This window comes from Dipodomys merriami, unplaced genomic scaffold (assembly GCF_024711535.1).
Source record: "Dipodomys merriami isolate MVZ:Mamm:240054 unplaced genomic scaffold, mDipMer1.0.p SCAF_1, whole genome shotgun sequence".
Classification (NCBI taxonomy): domain Eukaryota; kingdom Metazoa; phylum Chordata; class Mammalia; order Rodentia; family Heteromyidae; genus Dipodomys; species Dipodomys merriami.
The window spans coordinates 7,984,268-8,008,377 of NW_027202270.1; the positions used below are offsets into that span (position 1 = coordinate 7,984,268).

Genomic DNA, 24,110 nt, shown 5'->3' on the forward strand with positions numbered 1-24,110 from the left:
CTGCTTCAGCAGCTGTTCCATACCCAGTGAACAGGTTCCTCATGAGGAAGTAGTGTGGTAAGAGAGTGAGTGAAACAACTACTTTAATGATAGACTTCCTGTAGGATTGTTGTTACCAACTGCAAGTCATCAAAAAGACTCCAACAGAAGTCTTTGTGTCATTTGGTCTTGAAAGGAGAGTGTTACCTGATAATTGGTCTAATGTATATTAGGTAATTATTATAGTACCAATGTGCTGTTTAACTTAGTAACAGACTTTTTTTCCCCCTATTATATTTGGTATAAATTTAAAACTATGAATGTAGCATTATGACTGGGAAGGTTTCTGGGCACTGTCTCTTGAGCTTCTTTTTATTTTTAATTTTTATTTATTTATTTTTGTTGGTCTCGGGCTTTGGGTGCTGTCCCTGCACTGTTCAGCTCAAGGCAAGTGCTCTACAGCTTGATCCACAGCGCCACTTCCGGTTTTCTAGTGGTTTATTGGAGATAAGAGTCTCACAGACTTTCCTGCCCGGGCTGGCTTTGAACTGAGGTCCTCAGATCTCAGCCTCTGGAGTAGCTAGGATTACAGGCTTGAGCCACCGGTGCTTGGCTTCTTGCACTTCATGCTAGCAATCTACTACTTGAGCCACAGCTCCACTTCGGCTTTTTCTTTTGTGGTTGTTACTTTATTGAAGCTGAGTATTAGGGACTTTTCTGTCTAGGATGGCTTCAAACTGTGATCTTCAGATCTCAGCCTCCTGAGTTGCTAGGCTTGTAACATCCAGCTTAAAGGTTTTTTTTTTTTTTTTTTTGGTCATCGGACTTGGACTTGAACTCTGGGTGTGGGTGTTGTCCCTGAGCCACAGCACCACTTCAGTTTTCTGTTGGTTAATTGGAGATAAGAATGTCAGGGACTTTCCTTCCCCGGGTGGCTTTGAACCATGCATGATCCTCAGATCTTAGCCTCCTGAGTAGCTAGGATTATAGGTGTGAGCCACTGGCTCCCTGCTAAAGGTAAACATTTAAAAGAAGTTGTAGTAATTTTAGTGTTGAATACCGGGTGATAACATACAGAAATTTTTTTTTTTTTGGGTCCGGTCATGGGGCCTGAACTCTGGGCCTGGGCACTGTCCCTCAGCTCTTCAGCTCAAGGCTAGCGCTCTACCACTTGAGTCACAGCGCCACTTCCGGCTTTTTATTTATGTGGTGCTGAGGAATCGAACCCAGGGCCTTGAGCATGCAAGGCAAGTGCTCTACCACTGAGCCACCTTCCCAGCCCCCAGAAAAAATATTTTTTGATCAAAATCTGAGTAATTAGAATTATTTGTAGAACTATCTTAAGATATTCTAGTTTGTGTCCATTTTAGCTCTAAATTTATTCTTGTCATTTAAAGTGGACATCATGAGCATTAATGACACAGCAGTAGTAGTTACCATCTTCATCTTGAGTTTCACATGCCTGGTGATTTGCACATATGAGCTTCTGGCCATTATTTGAACTAGAAAAGAACCTGGCAGATGCTAAATCTGGGGAGGTGATTCCGTTTGGATTATGACTCTTTACATGGTAGTTTGCATCTTAGCATTGAGGGAGAGAGGAAATAAAAATGAATTGAGCAGATAAGAGGAATTTAGTTTGCCAACTGTTTTCACTTACTTGCCTCTTGTAGGGTCATCCCTATTGGGTTTTGTTTTTTTTTTCCAAGCCTTATGAAGTGTTGGGCAGAAAACTTAAAAGGAAATGGCTTGGATATAATGAGGCATTTTGGTTTCAGTATGTATCCATTTTTAAAAACCACTGATAGTGAATATTCTTTATTTTCCAAACTTAAAAAATTGCACAAGTGGCGCTGTGGATCAAGTGGTAGAGCACTCGCCTTGAGCTGAAGAGCTCAAGGACAAGGCCCAGGCCCAGAATTCAAGCCCCACAATCAACAAAACAAACTAAAAAATTGCACAAGTTGAGGCTTACGCTTGTAATCCTAGCTACTCAGGAAGCTAAGATTGAAGGATCACCGTTGGAAGCCAACCTGGTCAGGGAAGTCTGCAGAGATTCTTATCTCCAAAAAACCAAAGTCAGAAGTAAAGCTGTAGCTCAAATTGTAGTGTTCTAATCTTGAAAAAAAAGTTCAGAGACAGTGTCTAGGCTCTTGAGTTCAAGCTCCAGGGTCAGTACCCCAAAAAAAGTTGTACAAAGAATGAATATCTTTGAAGCTTTAGAAAATTAATTGGAGTACACTGCAGTTATAATTGTGCAGTTTGGAAGGCAGATTAGGAGGATTGTGGTTTGAGTCCAGACCAGGTCAGGTATATAGATGAGATCCTTTCCCATCAATGGGTTGACACAGTGGCTTGTGCATGCCATCCTAGATTAGTGGGTGGCTGAAGATCCAGGGAGGATTGTGGTTCTGGGCCAACCTGAGTAGAAAAGTCTGATGAACTCCATCCCAGCGGAAGAAGCTAACTGTTGTGGTTGGTGCATGCCTGTTATCCCAGTTTTGCTGGAAAGCCTAAAATAGATGGATTGTAGTCTTAAGTGCACACCTGATTGGAAGCAAAGCCCTAGCTAAAAAACAACCAGTGTAAAAAAGGACTAGTGGCATAGCCTACATTTAGGAATGCCTGCCTAGCAATCACAAACCCTGAGTTTAAACCCCAGTACAGGGGAAAGAGGAAAGGAGTCAATTATAAATGACAGTGTTAGGTTTTGTGTAACTTAAGTCAAAATAAGAACCTACCCAAATCACATTTTATTGAATTTATATGTTAAAAAGTGAAAGTTTTATATTCTTGCCTGTATTCTTTCTTTCTGTATTATTTCTTTTTCTTTCTTTATTTATTTTTTTGGTTGGTCATGGGGGGCCTGGGTGCTGTCCCTGAGTTCTTCAGCTCAAGGTGAGTGCTCTACCACTTGAGCCACAGGGCCACTTACGGTTTTCTGATGGTTTACTGGAGATGAGTTTCAGGGACTTTCTGCTCAGGCTGGCTTTGAACCGCTATCCATAGAGCTCAGCCTCCTTAGTATCTAGGATTACAGCTCTGATTCTACAATGTTAGTTACTTAAACAGGAAGGAAAATATAGAAAATACTAAAAATGTACCAAGAAAAATACAATGATTTTTTTTTTCTGTAATATTGTGGGTTGGATTCAGGGCCTTGTCCATGTCACAATTTTATGACACTTTATCCCAAAGGCTTCCTCTTTTCTTGATGTCTCTTTCCCAATTTTCTACTTGCCCAACTGGTACCCTACCATTTGAGGTATACTTTCAGCCTGTTTTTTTGTTTGTTTGTTTGTTTATTGGTTGGTTGGTTATTTTCCTACCTGACTTGGCTTCAAAAATGATGATCCTCTAGAGTAGATAGAATTAAACACATTGTTAGCCACCCCGTTACCTGACTTTTTTGTTTTTGTTTTAATCCTGTTTTTGACTTCTGGATGCATTTATTTCTTGACTATTTTGGTTTCTTTGCTTACATAGTCCTTTTGTCACATGATTTGGGATAAATGTGGAGGAGTATTGAGTGTTTTAAATAAGCAACTTTTCTAAGGTGAGACTGAAAGTATAATTTCTGTGCTTAGTGATCTGATTTGTTTTGTTCTGACACTTCATCTGTCATTTTAGATTAAACTCCTGCCTCAAAGTAAAGGCTTATCAAAATTCTGAGCCCTGAGCTGAAAGAATGTTAGGAGGGAAGTGGGGTATATGTGTTCCATGTTCTATTGACATTTCATCCTCGTGGTTACCTGTATATTTTTGGTATAATACAGCTATTTGTAACTGAGTACTTAATCAGTAATTTCAGTATACTTTGTAAGGACTAATGGCCCTTTTGTTGTTGTTGTTGTTGTTGTTGATGTTGATGTTGTTTTTTGGCCCTGTGTTTTTCTGGATCCATTCACAAACAGTTGAACATTTGTACAAGTGGGAGGGGGTCCTGGGAATATGATTGTTTCAGCAGCAGCCTGTAAATTAATCCTCAGTTGGTTTTTTTTGGGTCTGGTTGTGGGGCCTGAACTCTGTGCTTGGACTCTGTCCCTTAGTTCTTCAGCTCAAGGCTAGCGCTCTACCGTAGACTTGAGCCACAGCTCCACTTCTGGCTTTTTTCTTTTTGCTTATGTGGTGCCAGGGAATCGAACCCAGGGCCTCATGCATGCAAGGCAAGTGCTCTACCACTGAGCCACCTTCCCAGCCCTTAATCCTCAGTTTTAACTCCAAAGTTGCCCCAGAAATACTTAATAATATTAGTTCCTGAGCTTTTTGGGGTCATCAAAGCTTTATCTAGTTGGTACTTACCTCAGTTTTCTATTTTCAGCTTTCTAGTTTTAGTAGCTTTTGTCTTTCACTTTGTAAAACTGTTGTAATTGTAGTCTTTCCATGCTTCCATCTTTGTAGATTTATTTTTCAAATTCTTGTAATGCCTTTGTGCATGTGTGTGTGTGCGCGCGCATATGTGCCACATATGCACACAATTTATAAACAGTTTTTACATTGTGTTCTATGAGTGTGTATAATACTGGGGCTTGAACTTGACCTGGGAGCTGTCCCTTAGTATGTTAGCTCAAAGCTGGCATTCTACCATTTGAGGCACAGTTATACTAAGGACTTTTGGGTGGTTAATTGGAGATGAGAATCTCTTTATTTTGTCTGCTTGGCTTGCTTCAAACTGATACTCAGACCTCAGCCTCTCAAAAAGTACCTAGGATTATAGGTCTAAGTCACTGGTCTTGGCTTGTAATGCTATTTTAGTAAAGTTCTTGAGGGAACAAAAGAACAAGCATGTGTTGTATTCCAGATGTTTATTTTTATATCCATGTACTCTTATATGCAACAATAGACATTGCTTTTCAAATACTTCATTTGTGACTATGCTTCACAGTGATAGAATGAGATAGTATATATGGAAAGAAACAAAAGTGCTTTATCTCCCACAGACTTTTCCTGCCCAGACTTGTCAGTTACATGAGTTGTGTTTATGATGCTGGAGCTTGAATCTAGAACCATCCAGCACACAACTAAACAGATGTTCTGTCACCGAGTTACCCTTGGACCAACACCCTATAAAATACCATTTTTAGTGGCTACAGTACTGTAGCCCATTCCCTACTGATAGGCATTAACATTGCTCTTGTAGATTAAAAAAAAATATAGAGGGGGCTGGGAAGGTGGCTCAGTGGTAGAGTGCTTGCCTTGCATGCCTGAGGCCCTGGGTTCGATTCCTCAGCACCACATAAGCAAAAAGAAAAAAAAAAAAACAGAAGTGGTGCTGTGGCTCAAGTGGTAGAGCGCTAGCCTTGAGCTGAAGAGCTAAGGGACAGCGCCCAGGCCCAGAGTTCAGGCCCCACAACTGGACCCCCCCCAAAAAATATATATAGATAACACATTCTATATTTTTGTTCATTGGTGGTGTTCTTTTGAAATATTAAAGTTAGAAATTTCCCACAAAAATAGGAGTTTACATTCTTACCAGCCATGTAAAAATGTCCATTTGTTTGCATCTCATTAATAACTCTGTTCCTGTTGTTTTTATTACTGTACTGCTTGAGCATTTTTATTGGAGATTTAGCTCCTTTTTAGTTTCTTTCTTTTCTTTTTCTTTTTTTTTTTTGCCAGTCTTGGGGCTTGAACTCAAGGCCTGGGCATCCTTGAGCCTCTTTGTTCTCAAAGCTAGCACTCTTCCACTTGAGCCACTTTGCCTCTTTGGCTTTTTCTGAGTAGTTTATTGGAGATAAGAGTCTCACAGACTTTCCTGCCTGGGATAGCTTCAAACTGCAATCCTCAGATCTCAGCCTCCTGAGTAGCTAGGATTACAGGTATGAAGCACCAGCACCTGGCTGGTTTCTCTGTTATTATAAAAATACTTATATCAGTATTTCTATACATTTTCAGTACTCTTTATTTTTTGACTCAAGGCTGGCACTCTACCACTTGAGCCACCCACCATTTCTTGTTACTATTTAGAGGTAAGAGTCCAATTTGTCTGACCAGGCTGTATTCAGATCACCGTCTTCAGATCTCAGCCTCCTTAGCAGCTACAATTATAGGCACAAACCCCTGGTTTGTGCATCTCATTCTTGAGGTAAACTTTCCAAAAACATGAAACAGTTTTAGAAGATCAGATCCTCTCCTCTCCTTACCCCTCCTCTCCTCTCCTCTCCCCTCCCCTCCCCTCCCCTCTCCTCTCCTCTCCTCTCCTCTCCTCTCCTCTCCTCCCCTCTCCTCCCCTCTCCTCTCCTCTCCTCTCCTCTCCTTTTCTTTTCTTCCCTTCCTGTCCCGTCTCCTGGGGATCGAGCCCAGGACCACTGAGCTACATCCCAGCCCCAGATCCTTTCCTATTATCAAAGTACAGGTCAATGTGTTGTGTAAAAGACCATATACTAAATATTTTAGACTTTACTGACTGGCCAAAGTTACATTCTTCTGTTGAAGCTCTCTCTGGTGGCTCATGCCTATCATTATAGCTGCTCATGAAGCTAAGATCTGAGGATCACTATTTGAAGCCATCCTGGGCAGGAAAGTCTTATTTGACTATACCTTCAATTAACCATCAAAAGCTGTAAGTGAGGTATGGCTCAAATGGTAGAGTGACAGCCTTAAGCAAAAAAGCTAAAGGAGTGTGTCCAGGCTTGGCTTGCACACATTCACACACACAAAAACTGTTCAGTTGTATAAAACCATTGTCAGCTGGATTTGGCCCACAAACTGCATTTCATTGTTACCTATTCTGGACAAAAATGAATACCGTAGTGACTTACAATCAGATTTTTTTTGGGATATAGGTGCTATTTATCCAACCAAACTTAAATGGAAAGGGAGGAAAGGAAAATGAAGCTGGCTTTTGAAGCCAAGAGCTTGTCTAATTTCAGGATGGATGGATCTAAGCGTTCACATGGAGGTACTCATGGAGGGTAATGGATGTAATCATCAGGCTTGGGTTGAGTCATGAGATCAGATGAAGATCCCTATCAGTCTAAAACCTTGTGCCCTATGTCACCTCCTCCCATTCTAAAGCACCAGTGACACTGTCTGTTTATTATGTCAATCTATTAAAAAGACTCTGTTTTCCTTGTACCATACACCTATTCTTGAAGGGAGTCACTATGGTGAAGAGGATGGTGGTTGAATGTTAATTGGAGAGGTTTGGAATACTTCGGTCAGTCATGAGTTCCACTCACAAGTAGATGGTCTTTTTTTTTTGTTTTTAATAAAAAAGGTTTTTTTTTCCAGTTCAAAATGACTGATCAACTTGACTAATAATCATTATAATGTTCAACATTTCCTATTTTTGGCATTTTCTAATAAAAATTTGAGAATGGCTATCCAGTGTTAGACAGAGATGATCTAATACTACACATTTTCAGTTTTTTTTTTTCTGGTCATGTGGCCTGAACTCAGGGTCTGGGTGCTGTCCCTCAGCTCTTCAGCTCCAGGCTAGCGCTCTACCACTTGAGCCACAGCGCCACTTCCGGCTTTTTCTGCTTATGTGGTGCTGAGGAATCGAACCCAGGGCCTCATGCATGCAAGGCAAGCACTCTACCACTGAGCTACCTTCCCAGCCCCTACACATTTTCAATTTTATCTTACAATTTTAAAATTATTTCTCTACTCACAAAGTCATAAATAAGAGTTACCATTCATTATATAAAAACTGACGTCTCATAAAATGGTCCTGTTGATTTGGAAGGAAGGACATATATCCAATATTGTCTATCATATCATAATTGTATTGCAGAGTGGGGAGGAAAATTGTTTTGTTTCGGTCACTTGTGGGGCTTGAACTCAGGGCCTGGGTGCTGTCTCTGAGCTCTTTTGCCTAAGGGTAGTGCTCTACCTCTGTGAGCCACAGTGCCACTTCCAGCTTTCTTGTGGCTAATTGGAGATAAGAGTCTCATGGACTTTCCTGCTTGGGCTGGCTTTTAAGCATGATCCTTAGATCTCAGCCTCCTGAGTAGCTAGGATTGCAGGCGGGAGCCACGGGCACCCAGCTGACAGGCCTGCTCAAGGCTAATATACTACCACTTGAGCCATAGTGCCACTTCTGGCTTTTATCTGTGTATTTGGTACTGAGGATTTTATGTGTGTTAGGCAAGCACTCTACTACTAAGCCACATTATATTGCCAGCCTTGATCTGTGTAATTTTTAGTTGTAGGTCGTGGGGCCTGAACTCTGGGCCTGGGTGCTGTCCCTCAGCTCTTCAGCTCATGGCTAGCGCTCTACCACTTGAGCCACAGCGCTACTTCTGGCTTTTTTTCTTTTTGCTTATGTGGTGCTGAGGAATCGAACCCAGGGCTTTATGCATGCAAGGCAAGTGCTCTACACTGAGCCACCTTCCCAGCCCTTGTAGGATCTTTTAGTTATAAGATCTTTTGTATTTCTGTTTCATAGAGTAGTATATTCTCTTTATTTGGTCATCTGTCTTCTATAGTTTAGCTGCTTTTCTGTCAGTGTAGCATCTAAAACCCATTTTTTTTCTTTCTTTTTGTTGTTGTTGTTGTTAGTACTGGGGCTTGAACTCAGGGTCTGGGCACTGTTCTGAGCTTGTTTTGCTCAAGGCTAGTACTATACCACTAAGCCACATTCCCAGCCCTTCCAGTGTTTTTTAATAATTGGAACTGTTTGTACCAGCTCTTACACCTTCTTCCTTCCCTTTTTTCCTTGCTTTTCTTTTTTTCTTTTTTCTTTTTTTCTTGGCCAGTCCTGGGGCTTGAACTCAGGGCCTGGGCACTGTCACTGAGCTTCTTTTGCTCCAGGCTAGTGCTCTACCACTTGAGCCATAACACCACTTCGTATTTTCTATGTGGTACTAAGAAATTGAACCCAGGGCTTCATGCATGGTAGGCAAGCACTCTACCACTAAGCCACATTCCCAGCCCCAAGACTTTTTTTTTTTAATGTGTAATTCTAGTTCTCTGTGTATGTGTGCACACTTTGATCATTATTTCATTCTTCTTACTACTTTGGACTTGTTCTAGTTTCTTGAAGTTAAACTTTTTATTGTTTATATCTGCTTCATTTGTGGTGCTGAGGATGGAATTTAGGGTTTTATGTACTCAAGGCAAGTGTTCAACCACTAAGCTATATATCTCTTCTTTTTTTGTTTTTCATGTAGACTTTTGTTGCTGTAAACTTCCTTAGAATTACCTTCACTGCAAACCATAAGTTTTTATTTCCATTTTTATTTGTCTCAAGCTGTGTTTCAATTTTGTTATGTTTTGACGGCACATGTTCAGAAGAATATTGCTTAATTTACCCTGCTTTTGTTTTTGGTGTATTTGAGGCTTGTCTCAAACTCTTCAGTCTTCCTGCTGTGGCCTCCTAAGTATAAGATACTAGGAGTGTGCCACCACACCCGGCAATTTTAGTTTTCCAGATTTCATGCCTTTATAGTCAGAGTTATTATAGTCAGATATTATAGTCAGAGATAGGATAGGATTTTAGTTTTAAATAGGTGAATACAAAACTTGTTTTGTGGCCTAATATGTAATTTGTTCTGGAGTGTTTTCAATGAGAAGACTGGAATCTGCTTCTGTTGACTGCATTTTCTTTATCTGTCCGTTAATGTCCATTAGACAAGTCTTTATTGTTTTTTTTGTCAGTCCTGGGGCTTCAACTTAGGGCGTGGGCACTGTCCCTGAGCTGCTTTTGCACAAGGCTAGCACAATACCGCTAAGCCACATTCCCAGCCCCTCTCAGTATTGTCATTGTCTCAATAACAATGTCTCAATGACAATACTGGGAATTGAAAAGACAAATCTTGATGAAATGTTACGTTTTGAAATTTGCTCTACTATCATTCTGTACTTGTCTTCAGATCTGTTAGCACTTTGGGTTACTCACTGTATATTTAAATTACTATTACATGCTTGGCCAATTGAACTTTTTTGAAAAAAAAATTTACTGTTATAAAGTACAAAGATATACAGAGGAAATGAAACCTTTTTATCACTGCATAATGATTGTCTATTTTTACAGTGGTCAACATAATGTCTTTTTCTGAAATAAGCATTGCCAACCTCTTTTGTTTCCATTTATGTGTAGTTTGTGTCTATTTATATATAGTGATCACATGAAAGAACTTCATAAAGTGAAAATGCTATATCTTATGATGCTTGTTAAGTGGGTGAAAACATTTGTCAGACTTATTGAACATCATATAAATTGTATTTATATGTTGAAGTCTAAGGATATGAATAGTAGAAGTGTAAAAAGTTGGATTGAAAGTATATGCCATCATTGCCAGGTGTGATGTTACTTAAGTTTGGAGATGTGGGTTTTCTTTCAAGAGCAGCCCAGGCAAAAATGTAGTGAGACCTGTGCCTATGCCAATGGTTTAGGCATGTAATTCTAATTACTCAAGAGATTGAGATATGAAGAATCACAGCTTGAAGTCATCCTAGGCAGAAAAGTCCCAGAGACTTCAGTTAAGCAGCAAAAAAACCCCCAACAAACTAGAAGCCGGGCGCTGGTGGCTCACACCTGTAATCCTAGCTACTGAGGAAGCTGAGATCTGAGGATTATGGTTCAAAGCCAGCCCAGGCAGAAAAGTCAGTGAGACTCTTATCTCCACTAAACCACTAGAAAACCAGAAGTGGTGCTGTGGCTCAAGCGGTAGAGCATCTGCCTTGAGCTGAAGAGCTGAGGGATAGCCCCCAAGCCCTGAGTTCAAGCCCCATGACCGACAAAAAAAACGAAGACAAAAACAAAAAGCAAACTAGAAACATGGCTCTTTAGTGGTAGGGTAGCAGCCATGAACATGTAAGCCAAGCAATATAGTGTGAGGCACCTATGGATAGTGGCACATGTATATGATCCCAGCTGTTAGAGCTATAGGAGTGGGATAATTGTGGTTGAGGCCTACTGTTAGAAACAATCTGAAATGTAAAGCAAAAATGGTGGAGACATGGCTCAAATGCTAGAACACCTGCCTAGCTAAGGTAAGTCCCTAACTTCAGTGCCTGAGTTTAACCATTGAATTGCAAAAAACAGAAAAGCATACCTCAAAATACATTCTTTTGCATATTTTAATTATTATTACATGGATTAAAATATGTGTATTCTGGTCATTACTATATGTATAAAGATACTTTAGAATTAGTGCACTAAAGTGGCATTATTGACAAAAACGAGGGTTTTTGAAGTGATTTATAATGAATGGTGTTTTGATGGATGGGAACCTGCCCCTCCCCCCAAATACATTTTTTAAGTTATTTAGTCTTATGTGTGAGAGAAAATTAGTGTAACATTTTCTGAAAGATTACTTTTATAAGTACATCAAGTATATAAAACAGTATGAACACATTGTGCTAGTTCTATTGAACTGTGCACATTTTCTGTCTCTCAGGTGACCAGTGTGTGTGTGGAAGGGCAAAGATGGAATAGAATAGGACATCAGGTATAAATGTGTGATCACAATAATTCTGGTAAAATTAGGTTGAAAATCAACCTGAAAAAAAATTAAGACACTCCTAGTTTGATGCTTTTCAATGGAGTCAGCACTTTTGAGACCAAATTTATTTTTGGCAATAGATCCACAAGGTTTACATTGGATTTCTAAATGATAATGCCTGTCTGATTGTAGATTTTGTTTTGTTTTGTTTTGTTTTGTTTTTTGTTGGTCGTGGGGCCTGAACTCTGGGCCTGGGCGCTGTCCTTCAGCTCTTCAGCTCAAGGCTAGCGCTCCACCACTTGAGCCACAGCGCCACTTCCGGCTCTTTCTACTTATGTGGTGCTGAGAAATCGAACCCAGGGCCTCATGCATGCGAGGCAAGCACTCTACCACTGAGCCACTTCCCAGCCCCTGATTGTAGATTTTTGAACTTGGAGAATAACTTGGATTTCCCTCAGTACCTTTTTTTTTTTTTTTTTTTTTTTTTGGTGCGTTATGGTATTAATGATCATCCCAAGTTGAATGAACTAGAAGAGTCTTAAAAACTCAAGAATTTAGTAATGCTTTTTACCACTATTCTCCCAGACCTTTATTAGTACTTTTGACAAAGTGGGACCAATAAAGATACCTTTAAAAAATTAATAGTAAAGAATTACATTTATGGAAAAACACAGTAGATCTAAAGTGTGTAGTTGATCTCTGGAAAAGTTCGTTTCCACTTAAGATAGTGCCATACTTGATTTCAAAGACTTCACCAGAAGTTCTTGTTGAATAATAAGATTCCCATCCAGTATGCCAATTGTGTTCTAATACTGTATAGAATGGGTTGTGAATGAATGATTGTTATCATGACTTCTCTGTTGTTGATAAAATAATAATACATAGTTGCTATATTGTTTTAAACTCTATTAAGATGCTGAAGGCATTAGATGACTCCAAGAGAAACATGTGAACTGTGTTTGACTGCTCGATTATAATCACTCAACTTGAGATAGTCATTAATACTGTAACACAAAAAAAAAAAAGCTGCTGAGGCAAATGTAAGTTATTCAAAAGTCTCCAAATACAAAAATGTCACATTCGTGTGACATTTAGCTAAAGTATATAAATTTTTTACCCATAGGGTGGCATAAATTATTTTTGTTTTCTTGATACCTTTGGTGGTCAGCTTAACTGTAATAAGACAAAGTGTAAAATTGTACTTTGTTTATTTTGGGGGAGGGGATTTGTCTTGGGGCTTGAACTCAGGGCCTGAGCACTGTTCCTGAGCTTTTTCATGCTCTACTGTGAGCTTTTTCATGCCCTACCGTTTTGTGCTGTAGCGTCACTTCTGGTTCTCTGGTCACAGACTTTGCTGCTCAGGTTTTGAACTGTAATCCTCAGATCTCAGCCTCCTGAGGGTTACAGGCAATCTAGAAATCTCTTGACTTTGGTAATCTAGTGGAGAAGAGATAGAAACCTAAGTTTCCATGAGTAGGTAAGTAAAAAACTATGGAAATACATTTAGCAATACTGTTGGAGAGGCAAGAAGATGTTTTGTGAACTTTTTAAATCAAATGGGTTATTGAAAAAATTTTATGAATTGTAAGTCATGATGTTATTTTTTATAAAATTTGACTTTCATAATTCTCACAAATAGGTTTAAGAAAATCTACCAAGAAGCGCAGTGAGTCACCACCTGCTGAGCTCCCCAGTTTGAGGAGGAGCACACGCCAAAAGACCACGGGCTCCTGTGCTAGTACCAGGTACGTTTCAGCTTATGTTTTACTTTTTTTTTTCTTGAAATTGTTTTAGAGATGATATTCAGCAGGGTTACCTTTACATATGTTGAGTGATAAGTGCCTTTTTTTCCTTTTTCTTAGTATGGGCTGTTCCCTACTTCTTCTCTCTTTTCCTCCCTCCCTATCTTCACCCATTGTTGCTTGGTTCATCTTCCTCAATGTCCAGTGCAGCTGATGGTTCCCGCTGCTGCACTTTTTCACTCACTCTCCACTTTTTAATATTCTGCTTGTGTGCACATTTTTGTAAGTTTTTGTGTGTGTGTGACATTGTCACACTATGTAGCCCAAGTTGTTCTCAAGCTCATTGTCCTTTTGCCTCAGCTTCCTGAGTGCTGGTATTACAAGTGTGTACTACCATACTTGGCCTGATAGTGATTTGAGTAAATACATCTAAGATCACTAGTGTATTTTTGTGAATTCTTCTTGTCCCCCAGTATTTAGTTAGGTTTTTACTAAGTTGGCATCGTGTTATTTATTATTTATCCTCATCTACCCTAAGGCTTGAACTGAGAGTCTTGTGCTTGCCAGTCAAGTTCTTTAATATTTGAGCCATGACATTCCTTCAGCTCACTTAGTTATTATTTTATTTTTGACGACACTGTCATTCTCTACTTTTTCCTCTTTTACTACACCATTTTCTAGAGTTATTGCTAGGAAGTATTTGGATATTTGATTGTTTGCAGAGTTCTAATTTGCCAAATTCATCTCTAATGAGCATCTTTACATTGTTTTAAAGGTAGCTAAATTTCCCAGTGGTGTGATTAATGAATCAAAAGGGATGCCTGCTTGAGTGGCTTTCATATTGCCTAATTAGTTTCTGAACGTGTTGGCATATGTTACTAAGTTTAATGGCTAAGGGAAGAAAACACAGTTAATTTTCTTTATAACACACGTCCAGAAAAACTGTGGGCAATGTGTGTTCTCTTACATCTCCAATTTTTATTTCTCTCAGTTGCTGTGGAACTCATTTTCAGAATGTCCCCTACCTTTGGTATGTGGTAAAGGGTATGATTCATATACTTTGATTGAATGGTTGAAAGTCTTAGGTTTAACAGAAGTCTTTCTATTACAATTTCCTCTCAGAATTTCAGGCTTGAACAGTTTGCTAAGTGTATTTATTCTGTTAATTATCCAAAAGCCAAATGTGAATTCTCCCTCTTTTATAAGTGTAAGATTTCTTTTTTATTCTTTTTTTTAAAATTAGCCTATATTAGTTATATGGAAGAGAATTTCATTGATACATTTCCACACATTTTTATAGTGTGTTCCAATCAATCTCACCCTTTCTGTTGCCTCTTTTACTGTCTCTTTCCTCCATCTCCCTATATGTAGTTTGCTTGTTTCTTCTGCTAAGTACAAGTGATAGGATAATCTTTTTTTTTTCCCCCCTGTTCTAACTTGGGTAAAAGGCTTTAGTACATTTGGTTTTTCAAGGTAAACTGTTCTTTCTGTTTTCAGCAGTGACACAATAATGACCTAAAGAAAGACCATGCATTAGTCATAAGAAATGTATCCTTGCTCCATTATAAATCCTTGTTTTTCTTTTTTCTTTTCTTTTTTCTTTTTTTGGTGCTGGAGATTGAACCTAGAACTTTATGCATACTAATCTGTGCTCTACCACTGAATATCCTCAGCTCCTACACTTACTTTCCAGTTATTCAGATTATTTATGATATCTAGACTAGTATTCCTTTTTTTTTTTTTTTTTTCTTCAAGCAGAAAAGAGTTTATTGGGAGAGCAAACTGCGGCTCCACACAAGATAGAGGGGTGTGGAAACAGAGAGGAAGGAAGAAGAGAAAAAGAGAGAGGGACTCGTCGAGCCAGATTACATAGGGAAAAGAGGGAGGCAGGACCAGAGTGGATGCAGAATTCCTTTTTGTTTTGTTTCTTAGCAATCCTTTGGTAAGGATTTCTGAAAATTACTTATTCAGAGATGTAGTCTGAATTTTGAATCTTATGAAAGGTGTATAGACTGATACAAAAACTTAATTCACTATGGTTGCAATTAACTTTAAGCTGTAAGCAAAGCCAGGTAAATATATAGTGTTACAATTCTTTCATTTTCTTTGATCCTTCAACACATGACCACTTAATACATGTAAAACTACTTCTAGCACACACGGCCATTCTATGCACAGCTATCTAGTTCTCAGCTGGAGTGATGTGCTCTTCATCAGAAATCTTCATGAGAGGGAAACAAAAAACAAAAAACTTGATGGAATTATTTGAGCATTAAATTCAAGTTGTATTTAACACTTGGATGTCAGCATCCCTGTGTGTCTAATATTCAACCTTGTGTCCAAGTGAGATGTTGGGGCAGTTAGAACCTTCCTAATTTGTAATTTGGTAAAATTGAGATTTGAGTAAGCTCTTAACTTGTGAATGATTTAACCAACTCTGTTGAGGGAGCATTCTTCACTATTTATGAAAGCATAAGTAAGACCTTCATTTATATGTCCATTATGACTGCTTGCTTTTTTATCCTTCATGAAGGAACAACTAATTTTGTTGTAGTTTTTTTTAAAAACTAGTCATAAACTTCTTTTTTTTGCCAGACTTGGGGCTTGAATTTAGGTCCTGGGGTTTGAACTCAAGGCCTGGGCAATGTCATTGAGCTTCTTTTGCTCCAGGCTAGCACTCTACTACTTGAACCATATCACCACTTCTAGACTTTTCTGTGTATGTGGTACTGAGGAATTGAACCCAGGTCTTCATGCATAGTAGGCAAGCATTCTACCACTAAGACACATTCTCATCCCTAATCATGAACTATTTTATTAGGCTAGGTGCTGGTGGCTCATACCTTTGATCCTAGTTACTCAGGAGGCTGAGATCTGAGGATCATGGTTCAAAACTAGTGGGACAGGAAAGTCCATGAGACTCCATCTCCAAAAACTGGAAGTGGAGTTGAGGCTCAAAGTGGTAGGGTGCTAGTCTTGTGATAAAGAGCTCAGGGATATTGTGTAGGCCCTGAGTTCAAGCCCCACAATCAAAAAAAGAAAAAATCGCATTTTTTTTTATTATCTGTTTGCAATTCTTAAAGTATTTTGGAAAACTTTTTAAACACTTTCAGGTTACAACAGGACATCTTTTTCTGCCTGATTTGCTTACCAGTTATTAAAATTATCACCAATGAAATGTAATTTGCTTCATGAAAACTGGTTATTCTGTTTACCATATTTTATTGTGTCTTTATCCTGAATAAAAGTCTTTCTAAATGTTGTCTGTATATGAAAATTAAGTCATTCCTTTTTTTTTTAAGTGTCAGTCCTGGGGCTGAAACTCAGGGTATTGTTGCTGCCCCTGAGTTGTTGCTCAAGGTTAGCATTCTACCTCTTGAGCCACAACTAGTATTGTTTTGACACTTCTTGTTAGTGTTCACTTAGAGGTCTACCCTTACACATTCTGATTAAATAAATGTTCATTTCAAGTGAAATGTTTATTTTTATCAGAGCATTACATAGTAGCTCAAAATCATATTCAAAACTATCTTTCTCTGTCTCCCAACTTTTTTTTTAATTGATCTTATTTCATTAGACCTCAAAGTTGAAGTCAAGACTAACTTCCACTTCTTTCTTGTCCTCTGGCATCCAACCATTTGTCAGATCACAGCTCCACTTCTGGTGCATTTGTCTATGTGTTTTAATTGGCAATAAAGAGTTTTATGGACTGGGTTTTATGGACTGGGTTTTACTGCCTGGGTTGGCTTTTGAACCATGATCCTCAGATCTCAGCACCAGCTAGTCGTTAATTCTTTATTTCATACATCTGTGTTATTATTCATTGTTAAGATAGTTGGTTTGGAATAGTTCAGTTATTCTTGGACATGGAAAATGAGCGTGGTTGTCCTGATTTTCTTCTCCAATTGTCAGTGTCTGTATATTGCAAGCTTGTGTGTGTGTGTGTCTGTGTCTGTCTGTGTCTACACACACTTTTTTTCCCTCCGTCCTCCCCCTCTCTATTTCCTTCCTTCCTTCCTTCCTTTCTTTTTCTTTCTTCCTTTCTTCCTCTTTCTTCCTTTCTTCCTCTCTTTCTTTCTTCCTTCCTTCCTTCCTTTCTTTCTTTCTTTCTTTCTTTCTTTCTTTCTTTCTTTCTTTCTTTCTTTCTTTCTTTCTTTCTTTCTTTCTTTCTTTCTTTCTTTCTTTCTTTCTTTCTTTCTTTCTTTCTTTCTTTCCCTCCCTCCCTTCCTTCCTTCATTGTCCTGAGGCTTCTACTTAAAGTCTGGACACTGTCCTTGAACTTTTTTGCTCAAGGCTAGCACTCTGCAACTTGAGCCATAGTTCCATGGCTTTTTGGTGGTTAATTGGAGATGACAGTTTGGACTTTTCTGCCTGAGCTGGTTTTGAACCACAATCATCAGATTTCAGTCTCCTAAGTAGCTAGGATAACAGGCATGAGCCATTGGAGCTTGGCTATTGATCCATGAGACCTCAAAGTCATAGTCATTTTTAGCATGCAGATGGGGCTCTATTTTAGTTAGCTGAATATTTCTAATCAAGAGGAGTTATTTTTCTCCTTTGTTGTTTTAAGATAATTTGTTAGAATGACAACCAATATCTTCCAGAAACACAAAAGTATGTGTTGTGAATACACTATAACTTGGAAGAATTTTACATATACAAAGTCTTAGTTGTTAAGCAGAGAGATTTTCTACAACAATTTTTATTTAAAAAGGAGAAGAAACTGGCTTTGTGCTCTATGAATTTGAGCTTTGTGTTGTCTATACATTGCTCCTAGTGCCTTGGTAAGCCTGTCTGTGATGACATTTTTCTGTTGCAGTCGGCGAGGCTCTGGCCTGGGCAAGAGAGGAGCAGCTGAGGCTCGTCGGCAGGAGAAAATGGCAGACCCTGAAAGCAATCAGGAGACAGTGAATTCTTCAGCTGCCAGAACAGATGAAGCTCCCCAAGGAGCTGCAGGTAGATTGATACTTCTTAGCCCTAAAATGCATTTCTATGTCTATGATGAGGTGTTGGGATCAAAAATAATCTAGGTGTTAACCACCAAATAAGTTTTTGTTTGGTTTTGTCTTACCTTACTTGTTTAGTATTTGAGTATATTCATTTTTCTTTATTTTAAATTCTGACCTTATAGAAAAGGGTAAATTCCTTTTGATTTAATCTTTTTCATACTGACACGTGCATACAGTAGTTGCCAGTTAATTCTTTGAATTAAGTTCGTAATGAAAGGTAAGGATAAGGTGTGAATTATTGCACAAGCATGAATTTTAATTGTTTTCAAAGTTCTAAAGTAGTATTTGGTTCATCTAAGCTATTTTCATAATACTGTTTACATTTTTATGGATATCTTATATTCTTGCTAGTTTAGAGTAACAGAATTGATAGAGATTTCCTCCCTTCAGCTTTAAATACGTATGCAATACCATTGCCAAAACAGTTACTGTGAAACAAAACTTTATTTAAACTGTAGCTAGTGAGATTGAAAACATACTTTAAAGTTGATTTTCTTTTTAATAATAGATACAAAAGTTTAAATTAAAACTTTTACAATTATTATGGACATAAGTATGAGTCCCTTAAATCAGGATTACTGTACATGAGTCTAGATGGTGGCAAATTTAACTGAACAAAGCAATTTTATATACTTTGATTTAGTAGTAGAATATGTGCTATAGTTTTTCTTAACAGTTGTGATTGGTCATCTCATAGATTGCCAGAAAGGTTCTGGAGCTCACTGCTGTTCTTACCATACTGTCCAGCTTAGCATTGGTCCTTGTTTTTGTTAATTTTTTTAAGGATCTCTACTCTTTTCCAGTTCATATGATAAGTTGTATGTTCAATTTAAAGCAACTTTTTTTAGTATATATATTTTTTTATTGTAAAGATACCGTAGAGAGGTTACAGTTACGTGAGTAAGATAATAAGTACATTTCTTATGGAGCATTGTTACCTCCTCCTTTTTTTTCCCCTACCATCCCTTCCCTCCCCACCTCCCCAACACCTCCTTTCCTTAACTCCTCCCCTCCACCCCCAAGTTGTAAAGTTCATTTTTAGCATAGTCTTGTTACAGTGGGTCAGCCTATATCCTTATTTCAGCATTTTGTTATTTCCCTTCCCTTCCCCAAATTAGAAAAATGTATATACAAGATGCAGGGCACCAGAATCAAATACAGTGAAAACGGATTGTACCACGGGGGAAGAACATACAAAAGAAACAAAAAAAAATCACACACTATATTATAAATACATTAGAAACAACAGCAAGAAAGATAAAACCTTAGAGCAGCTTTTCTGTTGGGAGAGAACTTTGCAGTCCCATTCTGTTTTTTTCCTAGAATAATTTCATTGAATATTAATTGGTAAATACTTAAAAGAATATAGGCCATTTTGTGTGAAATTCACCAAAGCCTGTGTGTCATGACCCACATTCTATTCTTTCCAGTCTTGTACATTATTTCTCAGTCTATTAATTTCAAGACTGAATGTGGAAGAAAGACAGTTCCCAAATGGGTGACAGAAAGGTTTTGCTGAATGTTTTACAGTAGACTCTGGAGCAATTAACAGTGGCTGACATATACTTTACTGCAAATACAGTATTTAACACTTGACACATAATTCTCATTTTAACATTCAAAACCTGTTAGGGTAAGGGTTTTGTTGCCATTTTAAAAATAGGAATTAACAGAGACACAATTGGTTAAACTTGCCCAGGTTTCTAAGCTAGAATGGATTTGTGACATTTAAATCTAGGTCTTAGTACAAATTTATAATACCTATGTTTTCTTAGGGTTATAAGGGTATTTAATTCATATAAATATAATTGGGAATGTTTAATTCATGTGGAGATAATTGGAAGCTAGAATTGAGGGTATGGAAGCAAGAATTTTTTATCTCAAGCAAATAAAATTCAAGGGAATTAGTCTAGTCAGATTGCTTTCCTAAACACAATATAATATAGGTATTTTCCTAGTTTATATGTTGTGACTGGTAATTAAAAATATGTGTGACTGCCAGGTACAGGCTCACTCCTGTAATCCTAGCTACTCCAGAGGCTGAGATCAAAGCCAGCCCGGGCAGGAAAGTCTGTGAGTCTCTTATCTCAATTTAACTACCAGAAAAACCGGAAGTGGTGCTGTGGCTCAAGTGGTAGAGTGCTCGCCTTGTGCTGAAGAAGTGAGGGACAGTGTCCAGACCCAGAGTTCAAGCCCCATGACTGGGGGGAGGGCGGGGGGGGGGGAATACATGTGACTTATTAGTATTAGATAAACACAAAATTTAGTATATTTGTAGGGCACATGGCTTGTTAGGTATAGGAATTCCTCTATTTTGCTTATTTATGGAGTTTTAAGTTCTTCAGAATAATATGTTTTAGTTTATTTGTAAATTAAGAAATGTCTAAATTAATGTAGGGCATAGAGCTTAGACTTGTGGAAGTGACTTTGACCACCATGTTGAGTAATCCTATTCTTTGAGCTTCTATAGTTGGTAGAATACTCCCTTCAAAATAGTGAAATGTTAAGAAAAAAATAGATGTTGATCTGACAATTTTAGATTGAAAATCTCTATAATTTCCCAAGAAATAATTGAGATCAGATAATAGAAAGCAACCTTGTTTTATAAACTCTTCTGTACTTTCCTTTGTTTAGTACCATAATGACCATATTACCTGATAATGAAACCCATAGTAAAGTATAATTACTCTAGTAAGGTATATATTCTAGTAACCATGCTGTTGACATTAGTTCAAAGTTTTGTGACATGTTGAGGAGGGAGGGGAAGAGGAAAAGATAGGGAAGGCAAGAAATCTTCTATTGCCTCCTGTGCTTTGCATCTAAAAGCTTTTTAACAATTTCTTGATAGTTAAAATCTCATTCTATAAACTTCATAGCATTTTATCTTTTATGTAAAAGGTTGTAATGCTTGAAGTATAAAAACTTGGTGCTCTTATAGTAAAACTTTCATCTTCTGATTTAAACACTTTTATCCATTGTAAACATTGTTCATAGCACTGTGGTAATATGTTAACACTAGATTAGAGAATTGGAGACATACTAGCTTTAGAAAAAGTGATACTGCTGAAAATCTGGCTTTGAATTTTATTGCCCACAATCCTATTTTTATATTTGACTGTAAACAAAAGGTGGTGTATGTGATGGAGGAAGTTTATAGCCTTAACTAAGATTGACTGGGAGTTGGCGCCTATTGATTGATATTTTCTTTTCTATAGGAGTTTACAGACAGCCCCTTCTCTTACAATTAAGTCAGGCCAAGGCTAGACTAATTTGGGTTGTCTTTAGTTTTGTAAAACATATCAAACGACCACAGACAAAACTCACTTGCCTTTAAAGTGCTAGTCATAGGATCCCTTTGCCTCTACTAACTGGTTTCTGTCAGAATTGGCTAACTACCCCCACTGTAAAACAGTTGCACTGATTCTGTAGCTCCATAAAACTTGAGAGAACAAAACTTTCGAATATGTTCTATAAATTTTACATATTGGTTAATGCCTTTTTTTGGCATTATAATTTGTGGAATTTATTACAGTGCTACACTAACCTTTCATGATGATAGCTCTGTAGTATACTTTAAAGTAAATCTAATTTTTAAACATTTAAAATGTATTAAATACAGTTTTAGTATTTAAATTTTTTTTTATTATGAAGGTTATATACAGACAGGTAAAGAGTACTTTTATTTTTGGACTTCATCCCTTTGCTCTCTCCCAGTAGTTTTATTTATTTATTTGCTTATCTATTTGTTGGTTGGTTGGTTGGTTCGTTATGGGGCTTGAACTCAGGACTCTGGACACTGTTCCTGAGCTTTTTTGCTCAAAGCTAGTGCTCTACCACTTTGAGCCACAGCACCACTTCTGGTTTTCTGGTGGTTAATTGGAGATAAGAGTCTTGGGGACTTTCCTGCCCAGGCTGGCTTTGAACCACGATCCTCAGATCTCAGCCTCCTGAGTAGCTATGATTACAGATGTGAGCCACCAATACCTGTACAACGGTATGATTTTTTTTTGTTGTTGTTCTTGTTTATTTGCTTGCTTTTTAATGTGTGAATACCAGAGTGCTTTTTCTTTCTTTTTTTTTTTTTTAAGAGTGCTTTTTATTTATGTTTTTGTCGATGGTGAGGCTTGAACTCAGAGCCTGGGTGCTGTCCTGAGCTCTTTTGCTCAAGGCTAGCACTTCTACCACTTTGAGCCACAGCTCTACTTCCAGTTTTTTGGGTGGTTGTTTGGAGATGAGTATCATAGGCTGACTTTGAACTGCAATCCTCATCTCAGAATGGGATTAAAGTTCTTAGCCATCAGTACCTGGTCAGAGTGCTTTTTAAAAGCCAAACATTTCATATACTAAAACTTTGTGTTTGCTTTCCATATACCTGGAAGAGCCACTTTAACACGCTCAGTCATAATCCATATCTAATAAAAGTATTTGTTTACAGGGTTTCTGTATACTGTGAAGAAATTACACTAATTTATTAAAAAGGACTTCTGACAAGTATGTCTAAAATGCTGATATCATACGTACTTTTAAAGAATACAATGGGGGCTGGGAAGTTGGCTCAGTGGTACAGTGCTTGCCTCGTATGTATGAGGCCCTGGGTTTGATTCCTCAGCACCGCATAAGCAGAAAAAAGCCAGAAGTGGCACTGTGGCTCAAGTGGTAGAGCGCTAGCCTTAAGCTGAAGAGCTGAGGGACAGTGCCCAGGCCCAGAGTTCAGGCCCCAAGACCGACAAATAATAATAATAATAATAATAATAATAAAGAGTACAATCGGGGAAGTGGCACTGTAGCTCAAAGTGGTAGAGCACTAGCCTTGAGTGAAAGAGCTCAGGAATAGTTTCCCCCTGGGCCTGAGTTCAAGTCCCGTGACTGACCAAAAAAGAAAAGAAAAAAAACGTACAATAGGTTTGGAGGCATGGCTCAGTTGATAGAGTGCTAGCCAATGAGCAAAAATGACCACAGGTTCCAGTCCTAGTCTCAGACCTAAGAAGAAGAAGAGTATACTGAGTAAAGTCAGACTATCTTAAATTCAAACTTTGGGTCCCTTATCAGTAATCTAGTTTGGGAAAGAAAACTCAGTTACAAAGCCTTAGTTTCTTGTGTGTGTGAGTTCTTAAAATTTTTTTAGTTGTGAGGGAATATGTAGGTGATTGCTGCATATAGAACACATTTAATAAATGCTGCCTATAAGTAGCATCATATAGTGTATTGGTTTGTCGTTTTCTTCAGTAGCAGCAGTGAGTGCGGGTGGCTAAACCTGGATAACCCTTTAATATCAGTATTTTTGGGTAACCTTTAGCTCTTAAAACATTTTCTTAACAATTCCTATAAAAGGCCAGATAATGTTTTAGGCTTCATATGGTCTCTGTTGCAATTAATTCAATTTGTGATGATAGCGTGAAAGCAGCCTTAGACAGTATATAAATATATAAGCACAACTACATTGTAATAAGTTTGTACTTAAAAAGCCAAGACTAGATTTGGCCTTTGGGCCATAGTTTGCTAATCTTTGTTTAATCTGTAAACTTAAAAAAACCCACTGAAATTTAAAATATTCAATGGAAAAATAGGAATAAAAATTCAGAGTTGGTGGCTGGTGCATTGGCATATTTTACTTAAGAAAAGCTCTGTTTGTTTATTTTTAAATGTTCTGAGACAGGGGTCTCTACGTAGCCCAGCCTGGCCTTCAACTCAAGATCCTCCTGTTTCATTTTCCCAAGTGCTGGGATTATAGGTGTGGGCCACCACAGCCATCTCAGAAAAGCTTTAAATTTACATAGTACTCATGAGCCTTCTAAAAAAGTCTTTCTGACTATCTGTCTGGTATTCTGCTATCTGTCTAGTAAACCGTGTTTTAGAAATTGTGAATCATGTGGTTATAGGTACATCAGTCCTATCTGTTTAAATCAATACACCAAGAGTAAAGAATACACTTAAAAGTACAGCATGCTACTAGTTTTGCAGTAGTTTTTGTTGTTTTTGTTTTCTTT

General features: G+C 38.0%; 1 protein-coding gene across 27 annotated transcripts in view; it reads left to right on the top strand.

The window, feature by feature from the left end:
- The window catches only part of Trip12 (thyroid hormone receptor interactor 12), a 130,951-nt gene that overhangs the window by 40,669 nt on the left and 66,172 nt on the right, over positions 1–24,110 (top strand). For all 27 annotated transcript variants that reach the window (XM_070015271.1, XM_070015288.1, XM_070015290.1 and 24 more), the window contains 2 exons: positions 13,012–13,117; positions 17,934–18,070. In XM_070015271.1, coding sequence (XP_069871372.1) covers positions 13,012–13,117; positions 17,934–18,070 — 243 coding nt within the window. The remainder of the gene's footprint in view (positions 1–13,011; positions 13,118–17,933; positions 18,071–24,110) is intronic.